General features: G+C 40.3%; 1 protein-coding gene across 2 annotated transcripts in view; it reads right to left on the bottom strand.

Moving 5' to 3' along the window:
* Window positions 1-16,255, bottom strand: part of ZNF385D (zinc finger protein 385D) — a 436,840-nt gene that overhangs the window by 162,117 nt on the left and 258,468 nt on the right. Inside the window, exon 1 of one of the 2 annotated variants that reach the window (XM_027809081.2) lies at window positions 4,471-4,796. The exons of the other annotated variant lie outside the window; for it this stretch is intronic. Coding sequence (XP_027664882.1) covers window positions 4,471-4,492 — 22 coding nt within the window. The 5' untranslated portion in view covers window positions 4,493-4,796. Of the gene's footprint in view, window positions 1-4,470; window positions 4,797-16,255 lie in introns of those variants that run through there. 2 annotated transcript variants of the gene reach the window in all.

The following is a 16,255-nucleotide window of genomic DNA, read 5'->3' as shown; positions in this document are numbered from 1 at the left end:
TTATAAAAGGGTACAGTCTAGCACAGAGCATTTTCTCTAAGTTCAAACAGGATTTTTTTCTTACTATCTATACATGCATTAATGATTATTCAGTGCTTCAAGATATGAACTTCACTGCCCGGGAGGCTGCAATGTTTCAAGTATAAACATCAGGCTCCCACAGATTTCAAGATCCTATACGTTGGCTTCCTCAGCTGAATTCTTCTGTCACATACAGCATCCATTATATATTAACTATATGTTCTTATTGCAGATGGCTGGTGATAAAACACAGTTAATAATCCAGTATTTGTGTTTCTCAAAACATTTTAAAAGCACAGCCTTATCATCACCGATTCATCCTACCTTAAATTAAGGCAAACAGAAATGCTACGAGAGGCCTCCGCAGTACCTAACCTAAAAGGAAATACAACCTCCTAAATACAAATGGGTGACAATGAAATATTTTCATTGGAACTGCTGAAACGGATTGGTTTTTTTTTTTTTGGTTGGTTGGTGGGTTTGTACAATGTGTGTTTTCTTTAAAGAGGTGGTGAGATTTGGGGGGTGTGTGGGGGTATTTTTTCTTCCATGACTCATCCAGTATGAATCTCTTCTACAAGAAAGTGTTCCAGAAATAAAAAGTGATACTCAGAATAGTAGTATGTATGCAGATGAATTACTACACTCTACAATGCTGACTGAAAAAAAACCCCACCAAAAACTGAAACAGCCAACATGCAAATAGAGACGTGATGGCATTGGCAGGCAAAAATTGTTTGTTTTTTCCCCTTTACAGTTCTATTATTTTATCCCATAGGATATACATTTCCACTCCAATATATTAGATGTCCTGTATAATGTGAAGGGAAACATTGAGAAGAGAAGTTACTTAAAACAGTTATAGGTTCGCAGTGGGCAGGGGGGTACGTGGGAAGAGGGGGAGGGGAGGGGAGAAAAAAAAAAAAAAAAAAAAAAAAAGGAAGGCACAAGGTTCCATGGTGTGTTTCATCCCACCTCCCCTTTATCTTTGTAGATTTTAATTTTATTTCTTTTTTTGGGTGTGCTTCTTCAGTAAGGGGAAGGTATGGGTGCATGCAGGGGAGTGATTTTTAGCAGTGGGGGCAGAGGATCTGTTTCCCCATCAGTTCCACTCGAGATACACGAGCCCTCAGGACCAGCGCTCGCTGTCCCATAACCGCAGTATCACGGTGGCGTTTCCTCCCCTTGGATGGCCATTGCCCATGGGGCCGGTGCACAGCACACAGCCAGAGCTCTCCCCCTCCTGAGGAGAGCTCTCCAGGTGACCCAGGCGGGCTGGCTGCCCAGCCCAGGGGTGGCCGTGGTGCGTGCAGGACAAGCCGGCCCCCAAGAGCTGCCCAGGCTGCCCAGCGCAGGCAGGCGCGGTGCTGGCGAGGTGGACCAGCCCAGGCAGCAGGGGCCGGCGGGACCTTTTAAAGTAAAGGTGGCAGCACCCAGCTATGACCATCAGCCACAGCAGAGCTTTTGCGTTGAGCAGGACTAGAGGAGGTCCCCTGCTATCAGCGTGCCACATCAGCGCACGGAGCTGCCACATCCTCTCGGAGCTGCTTAGAGTGGTCACAACATACTTTTGTCTTACACTAAATTATTAACTCCATGATAAATGCAAGCAAAAGCTGCTCTGGGTTAGGTATGTATGGTTTTAAGTGCAAAACATCTACCTATTAAACCACTTAGACACGTATTCTTTTCATTGGCTTTCAGCTTCCTCGATAAACACACTACATCATTTTGCAGGATTTTTATTATTACTACAACTCTGTATTTCTCTCAAGTCAAAGTGATGAATGCAAAATGAATACAATAAGTAACAAAAGTATCCACGGTGACCAAACAACAAACTCTAAAGCACAGCATGGTGAGCGAAAATTAGCAGTTATTGAAACCACCATCAAAATTCTTGTGCAAAGTAAAAAGGCTCATGCAATTATAACGGTCACAGTAAGTTTAATTGTTTGAAGGCTTAGCTCAAATAGTAGACTATCCATAGTAGAATGTAGTAGACTAGTAGAATATCTCAGCCCAAAATCTTCTTGGAGGCTACAGCTTTAAAGACAGCAAGAAACACCACGATTCCTGAATTTAGCAACTTTTCTCTCTGATCATTAAGAAACTCACTTCATCCATTAATACTTGCTCTCTAAGAATAATACTTTCAGAGGGTTAGGTCTTACTTTCTATACTAATTATTTAGGTATTTTTTTCAGCCTTAATGCTGTACACGCGTGTTTCCATTATGCCACCTTGCATCAGCTGCAATTAGACCAGGCGGCCCAGAAAAACAAGCACGATGCATACAAACATACAGAAATGATTTCTTGTTCTTCCCTTCCTATACTTTAGGTGGCCCAATAGTGGCATGCACAGAGAAAAAAACCAAACCAAACAACTCAGAATTCTTTACTAATATTAAAAGGAAATTTCTTTTTTTCCTCAGAAAATGTAAAATGTTGATATTGCCTATGTGATAGCTATAGCAATTTTAAGTCGAAGTCGGTGCGGGATGTACACAGTCATGCCTTCGCCCAGCTCCGTGCAATACTGCTTTGTGCAGTAAGTGTTACAACAGGGACAGGTGAGATTACAGACCTTCTGGCTTCTCACAGACAGAGAAGGAAAACACTGAAGAACCACCACAGGTAAACATTATCCCCATTAGCTCATGCTTTGTTATACAAAAGACAGAAACAAGAACATCCATTTAAAACTTAATATTAAAGGAAGTTTCAGACTGAGAACCTGCTTAACAGAAACTTTTAGCTCTGCTCTCAGAAGTGACATTTCCTGCAGAGAAAGCACAATCCAGTTTGTTCCAAGTAAAAACTTGCGTTGCACCAGAAAACAACTCAGCACGTGAAACAGCAGCTTGTATTTTTTAAACAAGTTAACACCAAAGTAAGTTTGACCACCATTACACGTTTCTGAAAAATTATAGACAGAAAAAATAACATAAAATTAGGTACCACACAGCTAACATATACCTATAATAATACCCTAACCCATATAACTTCAGGAAACCATAACTTCTAATCCTAGTCACACAGGCAATTGTTACAAAACTGACCGAAAAAAACCAGAAAACTTTTCTCGTGCTTGTGATGATATTAAAGGCAGAAAAACATCCCAAAAGAAATGAGCAAAAAATTAACCTAACACCACATTTTTAATGGTGAGGAGACTTAATCCAAATTACTCAAACCTAAAAGCATAATGCTTGTCTGTTCTTCCTCAGTCTCTGGAAAATGTAGCAAAGCTAAAACACTGCAAATTTATCTTTGAAAGGGACTCTGAACATTTGTGACGACTCAGCCAATTTATATTTTTTCTGTTACGACAGCTTACATCAAAATCAATCTGCTTTCATAATTGATGGGTTTCACTGTTAAAAGACAACCCTCTCCACGCAAATATTTTTAGTTTTATGGAAATAAGAAAATGCTTACCGTGTCATAAAGCATAGTGCTTTTGTGAGAGGACTCAGAATATTACAAAAGTTCTTCTCTTAATGCTTGGAGTGAACTCCTGATTCAATATTTAATGAAACTGAGAAAGCTGCTGAATGTCCCAGAAATCCTCCAACTCTCGGCTCTGTGTTCATTCTAAGTATTATGCAGCTATAAATTAACACTGAGGCTAGATGAGATTTCAGGTAGTCAAGAATAGTATTTTTCCATCATATCACCAAATTTTCCATTTTATTTTTTCCCTATTTAGCAGCACTAACTTGCAGCATTATATTGCAACTGTACATCCCAGCCAGTACTGCAGCACTACATTGCTTAGACATGGCTCTACGCTCCAGCATGTTTTGAGGGTATGCAGCCAGCTCAGCTGTAAACCTAAGGAAGATTTCCATCAAGCAACAAAACTAAACTCTGCACAAATATTTAACAGCTCCGAGACCTCTAAAGGCTTAAAATAATATGCATTTTGTGGTGTGCTAGAAGCCAACCCCACACTGGCAACCCGCATAATGCGGAGTACTCGGCAAACACACACACGCTGCAAATAAAGCATTGTTTCGCCTTTGTATCTTTGAATTCTTCAAACGAAAAGCTGAATGAAATACTAAGGCTTGCTGTGCCTCCCCACCACAGACAGTGCAGTAGCAGGTCGTCCATTACATTAAGTTCGGCTAAAACTTCCCATGCCTCCCAACCATTTCTCGTCCCCTCTCAGCAGATGGAACACAAGTTCATTTAAAACAAACCTAGGATGAGTTCATCGCGTCTAGCTTATTTTTCAAGCTGCTAAAACTACGTGGTAGCCCACTCAAACAGAAAATTTCCCAGACAATGGAATCCCTTCAAACTGCACAGCCGACAGGATTCCCCAGTTGTCAGTTTTAGGTGCATGCCAGCACGAAACGTTCTTGAATCCGAAATTTATAATAATTGCTCCTATTGATAATGTGAGCAGAAGCAGAATTACATCACAGTTAACACTTACCAAAATACATTATGTTTCTCATTAATCATGCAGTCAGGATCCCACCGCTGTGTATTCAGCATTAGCTCCCGCACAGGGCTGACATGTAAAGCAGAGCTTTTTCATTCTACATTATGTGGAAATTTCCCAGCACAAGAAGCGTGAGCGAGCAGTGTGCCTCCTCAGGATGAGCGCTTTGCAGGCAGTCTTATCCCTGATACAATCCCTGTCTGATTTAGCATTTACTCTGGCTGCATGCTGCACTGCCCATTCTTACTGTAATCTGACTCCTCCTTCTGATGTCCTTGCTGTGCCTGTGACATCAGGACTAAGAGTACTACAAACAGCTTTTCTTTAACAGGCTCACAACAGCATGCTCTGATCGCCTGGTTAACCTAACTCTGGGTTGGGGGGGGGGGGGGGGGGGCGGTAGCCCTTCTGAAATTGTATGCATTTTATTCTTTTTTTCTTTTTTTTTTTTTTTGGCAGCGAGCGTGTTTAGTGACATAACGTGCTCGATTACATAATAGATAGGAAAGACAAAGCATATATTGTTAGCGTATTTTTCTTTGAAGGGCAGGCTCCAGGAGAAGCCCTGAGTGCCCCGATTCTTCAACTTCAGCAGAAGACAAAGGTGCTTGGCACTTTGCAAGATCATGTCCCTCCAGGACTTTTTTGTTTTGTTTTTTTTTTGTTTTGTTTTTTTTTTAAATCAGTAGTTCCATTTCGATAAATGATTTTAGCCTGAACGCTGGATAAAGCTCAGTCTGTTTCTATTTTTAAAAAGAAATTGACAAACTCGTAGTTCAATTTCAATAGAGCTGAACTGGTTTTTTAAACTATGATTTTTTTTTTTTTTTTGCATGAATAACAAAGCACGAGGATGGGAGACACATGACAGCGAAGATTTGTAATGGAGTTTACAACCTTTCACCCTCCAGGTCTCTGGTTCCTTTCCGGACCAGGTTGATAAGTCATTAGCAGCTGGTAGCTATTTTATGATTCTGTGACAAATGGAGTGGTCCCAAGTTCATTGTAAATAGGTCTCCATACAGTCCCTGCTGCTATATGAACTAGTAGCAGCTTCAGAGGAAGAACGACCAAAGAAATTTACGGAACTACTCTCCACCATCTATAAGTAGTGCCTCAGGACCAACGTGACACACGCCGGCGTGGCAGCACAGTGAAGACGATGCGGTCTGCATTTATGCACGTATTATGTCTCTTCTGTGAATCAATAGAGGACATTGGTTTCCTGCTGCCAGTCTGGCATGTATCATTGATAATACACTTAAACTAAATAAAGGTAAAAAAATAGCGGACAGCATGCTGAAGCATTTATTTCACTATAATAGGATCTAACGGGATGAATGCTTTCATTCTGCAGGAAAGAGGATGACAGGTATAATTCATTTAAAGCTCCACTTCTTACTTGTAAAAGCTCCACACAGTAACTACTATTTCACGAGGTCTGACCACTTAGGGCAAAATTACCCCACTGGCACAGCAGCCAAGGAATGCTCCAATTGCAGCAGAAGAGTTAAGAGCCCTGGTGTACATCACTGCTATGTATCTCTCAGCAAGAGTCCCCCGCAGCATTGCTCTCACAAGGCTTCGTGCTACCTGTATGAAAGTCACCGAGATTAAACACTGCTGGGGAGATCTGGGGCATGGTCTGTCCCTCACTGACAGTCCAACAGCTCTACATTTCTGACGCCTAGCCTTTCTCAGTGCCCTTTCTTATTCTCACTGGCCCTAGGAAGAGGCATGCCTGAAATGAGACTCGCACAGTACCCACACACTCCAAAATCAACTTTGCTTCACAACTAAAAAGCACACCGTGCAGGAGCACACTTTGAGGTCACGGTGCACAAGGGAGGAAGGTCAAGATTTCTTGCGTGGTTCAGACTGACCGACAGCAACATAAATTGAGCAAATCCTAAATCACGGTGAAGAAATACCACCTAGAAACCCCTGGGGTGGGTAGTGGTGGAAAGCTGTCTAGAAACCATGTATTTTAACTGGAGGGTTTGGACAGCAAGTAACAGAGGGCATTCATGGCACCTTCCTTCCCTCTATTTCATCATTATAGCGCTCATTCGCTTCTACTGTACAGGGAGGGACACCTTGCTACAGGAGAAAATACCACCGTCAAAGGCTGGTTTAAAATATCTCAGCTGAGCCACTCTAATATCCTCTGAGCAGTAGGTATGTGCTACTATTAGGAGCCTTCTGCAGCACAAGCATTCCCTCCCCTCCCCTCACCGAGGGTAAAAGCTCAGAGAATTAATTCACTGTGAAATCCTTCGGCTCCTTCGCTGGCTCTGAAGTGCTTTTGCAGAAGCACTGCTTGATGTCCTTCTGGACAGCCTGCACCCAGGCACAGCATATGCCTGTGGGGCTGCATTTACCTTATCACAGAAAAGCTTGGGCTCACTCTGCTGGGAGTCAGACCCCGTGAGATGTAGGCTTCCTCCAGTCCCGACATTCCTCTGCACTGATAGGTTTTACCGATTCCTGCCGTCAGCTGGCCAGCTGAAAGCCCGGCTACAGACAGCTGTACAGATGGGCCGTCAGCAGTCTGGCAACAACCACGCTGCCTCTAAACATCCCTCCTTGAGATAGCTGCTCTTCTAGAGAACCGCTACCACTTTGGTGGAGTCTGGTGGCAGGTCAGCTCCCCAAGGAAGCACAAACAGCACAGTGCCACGTAGACAGACATATTCTCCACTACTTGGTTCTGAATGTTCCCTCCAATTTTGTTTTGCCCTTTAGAATGCAAAACAACCAGGAATGTCTCCCCCCTTATTGCACCTTATTTGTGTTCCTCCAATAAGCGTACAATCCAAGTAGCCAAAGAGAAACTAAACCAAGTTTTCTTTAATTTCTTTGCATTTCAACTATGGAACGAATGCAAGGGAGGAGGGAAAACCACTGGTGGTCTCTCCTGGAAAGCTTTCACAGCCCAAATTCATGTACTACATGCCAAACTCTGCTTTCATTTACACACATGCAACATTAATAAACTCCAAAAAAAGAAGTAGAGTTTCAAGCAAGGGACAAAGAACAAATTTTATTCCCAGAGTGGGATACTGTCACTGTCAGTGAAAGCAAGGATTAGTTTAGTAATTGCAATCCCAAATGGCTGGTGTTTTAACTCAAGCACTGAGGACTCTGCTGAACACAACAGTGGGGAAGCAGTCAGGAGCAGCAAACACTTGCATGCGTCTGGAGATTTGAGTAGACTCAGTGTAGGCATGCAGCATCATGCAGAATGAATGAGCAAATTTGCCCACGGTGTGAGTCCGCCATGCAAACGCCCAAGCATCAACAAGCCAATGCAGGCTAACCAGCATTATTTAGCTGTGCTACAGATGCAGGTCAACTGCAAAACTATCATATTTTCATGCATGGCTCACTTATAAAAATAAAACCCCAAAACCCTTGTGATTCAGCAACAGCACAAACATAACATGAAAAAAAGTACCTTCTGCTGAAACTGCTACCCGACACCCTTATTTCTAATAATAGAAGTAGCTTCTACTCCCCGAAATCCTCTTTCCCAATAACCTGCTTCTTTTTTTCCTAATAGCATCTCCACCTTGATTTCTTCTGCCCTTCCTCACCCTGAGAGCTCCACTTTGGTAAAGGGTTTGCCACGAAGGGCAGATTTTCAAAACGCAGACTACCCCACAAGACGTCACCTCCTCAGAATAAACAAAAAACAAGCTGAAGAGTACTCATGTCCCAGAGGTACAGCACACCCCCTGCATTTTGCCAGAGCTGGAAAGCTACAGGTTAACTCCACGCCTGACTTGGTCTAGAGCCAGAAGGCCACTTCGCAAGCAAGCCGAACTATCTGTGCTTTCTTTTGATTTTTATCTATCCACCGATTTACACAATGCCTCCATGGTAAGTATTAAAACCACTCGCAGGCATGTCTGTTGCCGAGACCAATTAATATTTAATATTAATGCACCCAGTTAATTCCCTAGGATTCCTGGAAAACTCTCTTCCACTCTTGAACTCTCCCAGGAGGCACCTAATATTAGATTTATACCCAGACTCTCACCAGTTGGCTTTGATGAATTTCAATTAGTGAGGCTGACCACAAACCTTTTCTTGCAAATGCAGAAGCATATTGAGGGGCCTTCTGCTGGCCGAAATGTAATGGTAAGCAACAAAATGTACTAGTGACACAACGTTTTAAGTTTATGCATCATGTGTAGTAGGTTAAAATATCTCATACACTTGAAAGGTTTCCAGTTTTCCTAAAATAAATGTTATCTACTGTACACTGACAGCTATTAAGAATAAAAATGTATTGCGAACATTCAGGTCTGAGAATAACGTGGGAGAAGCAATCCAAATCACACTTGACCTACTAATTTTTCAAAAGCACCCCAAAACTAGAAGATCCTTGAAGGTAAAGTAAGGCTAGAATTTCTACATAATTTGGAAGTTTATGAATTGCAGATATTTAATTCCTATTAATACTACAATAACCACAGCACAGAAATAAAGAACAGCAAACAAGCCACAGTTTTGTAAGGCTCCGAAAGTAATTGAAAGTGTTTCCAAGTGCACATTTTTTTGTGCCTCAAACCAAATATACTAAATACATCGGCTAGAAATTTGGTTTGTTTTTATTTTGAAGCCATCTGGAGTAGTTTAAGACATACTACACAGTAATGCAGATTTTGTGATTTGTTGCTAACCTCTTGAGGTTACACTAAAGGATAAGAAGGGAAGGAAGAAGTTACAGTTGTATATTTTAACTAGCCACAGAGGCTCATCTTTGGTTTTGCACGTTCTCCACTGGCTAAAACTACCAAATGGTTTTTGTACCCTTGACTCAGAAGTGTCACTTCTGGAACTCTGCAGTATTTGTCACCATGAATACCATTTAACTGCAGCAGTACCCAAAGGAACTCTGTACTGCCACACGTGAATACAACTGGAGGAACTTAATTAATCTTCCTGTCACTTCCATGATGCTTTTCATTAGTTTAGCTGCTATCTGATCAACTGCTCCATTCTCTATTGGAAATGGCTAACCAGAACCTCCTATAAAAGCATTTCCAAGAGGTAAACAAAGACTCACCTTTGATTCTGAGAGCCACTACAAACCTTTGCCATGCAGACTTTTATCAGTTCACTAACAGTACTTGCAGCACTGTTCTTTTTTAAACAGCTGGGATTTTCTACATAAAAGGCTTCAGAAATATACATAGTAACAATACTGTGTTTCTGTACGCTTAAAGCTAGTACTTCTAGTATTTTACAGTTTAAACGTAGATGACATGGCAATTGAAAGGTTGTATTTTCCTCAATTTCCTTCCCATGGGTATGGATAGTTACTGCACAAACAAACAGAATGCTGCCAACAAAACCAAACGGACATTTTGGGCACTATCGCTGCTTATTGTTTTATTAAACACACATTCCTGTCACCTTTTGCTCCTAAGCATGTGACAAGATTTAAGATAATGAATGTGAATGAATACACAAATGGTGCAGAAGCTTCTATGACTATGTATATTGATAATAATTTTAAAGAGAAAGGTGGTCCTAAAAGCAAATTACAAGACCAAGAAGCTTGTCTGAGTTGATGCCAAAGATATTTTCATACACACACAATTAAATTTTTTTTTTTTTTCCAGTCAATGACTGAAAACTAGCACCGGCGGCAACATCAGCTCCAACATCCATAGTCCTTCCCTTCTCCCTTTTTCGTCTTGTAATTTTATGTCTGTACTGCATTCAGTACAATTTGTCTAATGCGTGATTTTTGGGTATATCACATGTAGACAATCCATCACTACCCTTGTCAAGGTGAACAAGTTATTCAGTCCATCTTTCTGACTCTCTACAACTTTGCAATATACCTTTTGAGATTCATCGCTCAACCACAATACAGGAATTATATTCTCACAATTTATAAATGTATTACATACAATTTTAAATTTATAAATCCAGATGTTGCACTGAGAAATTCTATACAGCTTTTGCCTGCTAGATTTTTTTTTTTTTTTGCACTATGATTTACAGGATGCAATCTGTTCATCAGTCTGACTTGCGTTTCACATTTCTGATTGTACCATCACAAATTCATTAAATTTGGTATGTAGAGAATCTGTCAATTAACTCCTCCTTAATCAGATGCATACGTGCCTTATGCTGTATAGTGCATCTGTTTAAAAGAAAACAGTGGTCAAAACTATGCACATCTATTACTTCTAAAATCATCTTTATCAAATGACAAGTCTCAAGTAACAAAACCAGACATTACATAGTGAGATGGTCTGTTTATACTGCCTGTTTTACTTGTCTGTATATTCGGTTAAACCAAAATAACTAAAATTGATTGCATATTAATTAAAGACCTTTTCATTTTGCTCAGAAATTACAGCAATGCAATTACTGCATAGGTATCAGTTACACTTCAACTCCAGCAAAACATCGGCGCTCCTGTACAACCCTCCCCTGCGGTTTCACAGGGATGGTTTGGGGTTTTCTTTTAGGACTTGTGTGCAAAAGTTATCCAGGCCTATTAATTTTAAACAGTCTTTAGTCCAAGTAGCTGCTGCTTGACATCTTTCTTTCTTTCTTCTAGGCATTTTGGAAAGTAGAACACTCATGATATGAGGACAGCATCACGCAGTTTTCAAACTACAGAATAAAAATATTTATTTAACACTTACGACTCTTTCAAATCACTCATAAGAATCTTACTATCTCCATCTAGTGGCTTATAGTATTAGGATTTTTGTTCTTAATACAGTAAAACCTTTTAATTGTTTTTTGTCTTGCCAACTACTGATTTTTCATTTCCTGTTTTTGGCTTTCCCTGTAAGTTCTCCATACTTCTTACTTCTAATTTGTATTGATTAGTATCTACTTCCTCTTTCATAATTTCGTTCCAAGTTGCTTTTTAATTTCCTTTTGCTGTCCTTATTTTTGTGGCTAAACCAGAACAGACTTTTAGCCAAAGTTTTCCATTTTCTGAACATGAAATGACTTGGGTTTTTTAGTCATCTGGTGACCTACAATTATTAAAGAAGTGTCCGTTTTCTTCCCAAGCCTTTCTATCTTTTTTCTTCCCAATCAGTTCTGCTCCTAATTTTCCTTTCAGAAATAAACCATCTTGAAGCACAAAATATGTGAAAGATTTCATTTGTATTCTGTTTGCTCCTATAGAATATAATCAAATCCATTTCCACACCCTTAAGTCCCTAAATGGAAACATTTCAAGATTTAGGCATGAAACAATACTTCTTCATTTTCTTGACGCTATATAGAGCTGTTCAAAGATGAAAAGAAAAAAAGCCAGAGTTGCAATGCAGTACGATTTTACATTTCCCAGTGATTATGAAGGCACTGAACTGTGATTTCAATATATAACTCTAAGAGGAAAATGCCAGCAGATGCAGTTGCGACGTGCGCGGGTGCAGAGCAGCTTGTTTTTCATACTGGGTCAATTGATGTGAGCAAGGCTGCAGTGCAGACCTACAGCCAGGAAGGGCCACAAACACCACCAGCCACCCGGCCCTGCAACTTCCCTCCTGCTTCGGAGAGCCGAGATACTGTGCAGCAGCACCTGAAACTTCTGCAAGGTGCCATCACCATGTCTGGAACTAAGAAGAAGCAGGAGCTCAAGGCACATCCAGCTTTGACTACCTAGAAAGGAGACATCTCAACTGAACTAGACAGTGCTGCAGGTGCCTCCTGGGGCAACTCATCCCCCAGGGGAAACTGTTATCTGAGGGGAGGATTGATCCCTCTCTGCAGGTACTTCTCTCATTCCACCAACTCACAGAGGGGTATCAACATGTAACAGGTTAGATGATAAACTGTTTTATAGTCACTGGAAATGAAATTTCTCCTGCCTAACTGGCTAATAGTTTAACTGATGTCATAGATAATGCACATTATGTGTTTGGATTCCTTTTTAATATCCAAGGAAAAATTATTTTGGCCAACATGCTGTTATCAAAGGAAACACTAGTCAAAGGCGAGTAAGCTGCAATCTATCAGGAACTACCATGCACAAAGGGGAGGAGGACAAAATGGCAGCAGACAAGCCACTAACTTGAGGGTATAAAAAGATGCAGGCTACAGCATAGCGTTCAACTTTTTATAAGATGATTTTGAAAAATTTATACTGTTTTTGTTCACACCAGTGCTGAATTTGGTTCACGTGTCCATGTGTAAGCATTTTGCAGTTCCAAACATTCAAGCTTCACAACACAGTTAATGAAACAAGTCATCAGGAAGTGAAAATATCAGCGACATTTACTCTTTCTACAGTAGATCTCACTGTAGGTGGGATTTGATTTGGAGACTGATACTTAAGTTTTTGTGTGTACATGTGGGTGTCTGGATGTCTCATTTCCCGTCACAGTCAACGGAGATCAAACTGATACAGTCAAAGTCAGAAAAGTTATCACATCTGGAAGCAGACACCAACTTTGGTTGGCCAAGTAGCTGTCCAAGCTCCATTAACTATAAAGAATTTCATGGATCAAAAGGGGAGCCTAGACACTTGATTCACTCTTGATACCTATAGATACACACCAAACTATACATACTCTGAGAAAAGAGAGCTGAATCCCAGCTGAGGCTTCCAAACCTTTTCAAAGATCTGGCGCTTCTGCAGGTCACTTATACCCATTGAAATTCAGCTCCATCTGGGATCATCACAGCAACTACCCACTGTGCTCAGCAACGCTAAGCAGCAATTTAGAACAGAACATGAAGAACACCTGCAAGTGAAACTAGCATGAAATTTATACAAGAACAATTGAATTATCTCCTAAGGAATTAACGATAACATTAGCTTCCCCAGTGCTTGAGAAAATTTTCTGAGCTCTTAAATGGCCACACAGTGCCTCAGTATTTCATCCTATGCAAAAACCCCAGAGATTAAAAATGTCTGTCTCAAAAATCTCTGGTACAGAGGAAAATGCCACTCTTGAATGACCAAGCTGGCATCGTACAATAGCCACATTCAACTAAAATCCCTGTGGATTAATCCATGTTATTCATGTTTACCTTTAAGAAAAATATAGGAACATGTGACAAACTGGCTGTTAGATGATATAACCATTCAGTGTTAACAGTGAAAATAAAAAAAGACTGTTAAAGTCACCTGGAAACGATTTCTTTTAAATTTCACACGCTCCAGTACTCTTCTCTCAGAAGGGGGGGTGGGGGAGGGCTGGAAGTCACTGCTTTTTACCACTCTGCCAATAGTGTTCAAATACCTTCCTACCTGCTTTACAATAATTAACAGTAAAAGGAGAGTTTTCATCTGTTTCCACCTTTTGATCTTATTGACAGAGCCTCCTGCCATTCTAATTCAGAACAACATCCACAGCAAAAAACTTGTCTGTATCTGTTCCTGACTTTCTTGTTACATCTTATTCCTGTACAGTTTCCTTTTGATCTGCCATACTTCTGAATTTAATTATCAGGTTTGAAAACACCCTACCATAATAGCAGCCTATAAGTAATTCTGTTTCCCACAGCTGAATGAAAAGACCGTATCCCAAAGCCAAGCTTTCTCTTCAATACACACTTTTCAGAATCCATCTAAATACAAATACTTTGCAATTGTATTTATCCCAAAATAATTAGGAAATAAATAATTTTGAAACAAGATAGCCTAAATACAGTACTGCTGCTATTTTTCTATAATTCAGTGACTTTAGTTTTTAGTCAGTTTGCCACTCAGCACCTCTAAAAATAAGCCTAGTTACTCTAGGTGCCTAAATATGGATGTAGAGACAGAAAATATTGGACCAAGTCCTCGCTTCACAGAATTTTTTCTTCTCTGCACTATAGAGATGAATGGTATACCACAGATAAAGGTGTAAATTACAGCTTAACTTCATATTTCTACAAAGCATTAACAACTGAAAGAATTTCAAATGGGTTTGAAAACCCCAAGCCACATCTCTCTGGACTCTGTAGATATGAGACAACTGTTTCAGGTGTACTGACTGTCTACGAATTCATCTTGGACAGAAGGATCGTTCATGCCAACACCATCTCAGCTTGGGGGTGTTAGAGGAGGAGAAGCTGGCTGTAGAGTCGTAGGGGTCCGTGTATCTGCCCAGCACTGAGGAGTGGTCTGCAGACAGCAGAACAGATGATTTTTTCATGAAGATGCTCGATGGTATGCAGAATTATTACACTCACTTCATCTGCAGATCCTCTACTTTCTCAGTACATAAAAAAAGTGATTGTCATTTCATGAACATTTATGCTCTGACTGCTTGGAGGTGACTACAACGTAAAAGACTTCCAGCTCACCTGTGGGTTGCAGTGATTTGGCAGTTTAGTTTTGTGTAATAGAAAACTGCATCACTGACAGAAAAGGTTTCAAGGAAAATAGTGCAAGAAACATGAGGCCTTAGTAAATTAATTTCATACAAAAGTCTGCAGTGCCCGTTTTATCCCACTAAAGATAATTTATCACGTTTTATAAGCTGTTGATACTTTTTGTACTGATACACTTTTCATCATTTATCTACCACTCCCCTGCTCACTGTCCACAGAGCATTTAATCAAGTAATTATTTTTCCCAAGACTAACTGTCTGTACATTAAAATCCACCGAGCCATGTTTCATCTTCATTTACATCTCTTAAAATCAATGACTTCAAAAACAAATACAGGAAGTACCATACACGAGGAGTGCAATGTTGCATAAAGCAGGTACACACACTCATATATGCACATATTTATATTCAGCCACGTATACACACATATGCATGCAGCGTAACATAACAGTGCTAGATGCTTTCTCAGATGTATAATTATGTATAAATGGTAAATAGCCACATTGTAATTCCCCTTTCCCCTTCTTTCTGTCTCATTCCTGCTCATCAAGGTGATCTTTTTTTTCATCATCATTGGATATGAGGCCAAACTGTAAAATTAGGACTGATAAAATTTGCACTCTATTTTATTATTTTTTACTTTCTATTCAGTACCCCAGAGACATTTGATTAGAATGAGGAAGAAGTTAAATTATAATAGTCAACATTTTAGCAGGTTACAGTATGATTAGTGTTAGGAATTATCCTTAATAAAGTCCTAGCGGGTTCCTGCTCATTGCTGCTGGACATAAAAATTTGTCATGACTAACTTTGTCTTCTGGGCCTCATAACTGTTCTAGACAGGTTAGAAGCCTCTTTTTTTTCCCCCATCTTTGTTGAATATCCCAACCAATGCATAGGGGAACCATAAGAATGAACCATGGTTTTAATCAAGGTCCTCGGAGAGGGTCTTGCACTGGGTAGAAGTCCATTGGAGCCCCCTGAAAGCTGGGCATGTTAGTCCTAGCTGGAGGTTAACCAGCAGTATTGCAGGCTACTCAAGGCTTGTGCCCCTTATGCAAGGATTAATATCCACGGTTCCATAGCACATGCTTTACCTCCCATCACCTGTCCTCATCCATTCCATCACCTGTCCTCATCCATTCATTACAGGAATTTGGACTACCGTCTGTTAGACAGCTGGTGAGTGCTTTAATAAGCTTGTGATATTATCAACTTCTGTCTGATGCTATGAATGTTTAGATCTACAAATAAAGACTCCACTAAGACAAACAATAAAAGAAGATCTTTAAGGATAGCTCACTTGTGTCAGTAGGTTACCTTCAGTCTTACCTATCCTTGGTGAACACCTTCATCTGAATCAAGACAAACAAGTAATTAAAACTGTCCCAAACATCCAGGTAACCTACGTATTAGGCTACTGTTTGGGTTTTTTTGTTGTTGTTGCTGTTTTGGTTTTTT

This window comes from Falco cherrug, chromosome 4 (genome assembly GCF_023634085.1).
Source record: "Falco cherrug isolate bFalChe1 chromosome 4, bFalChe1.pri, whole genome shotgun sequence".
Taxonomy (NCBI): domain Eukaryota; kingdom Metazoa; phylum Chordata; class Aves; order Falconiformes; family Falconidae; genus Falco; species Falco cherrug.
The sequence above is the reverse complement of the archived record's forward strand: the minus strand, read 5'-3'. Positions and strand labels throughout refer to the sequence as shown.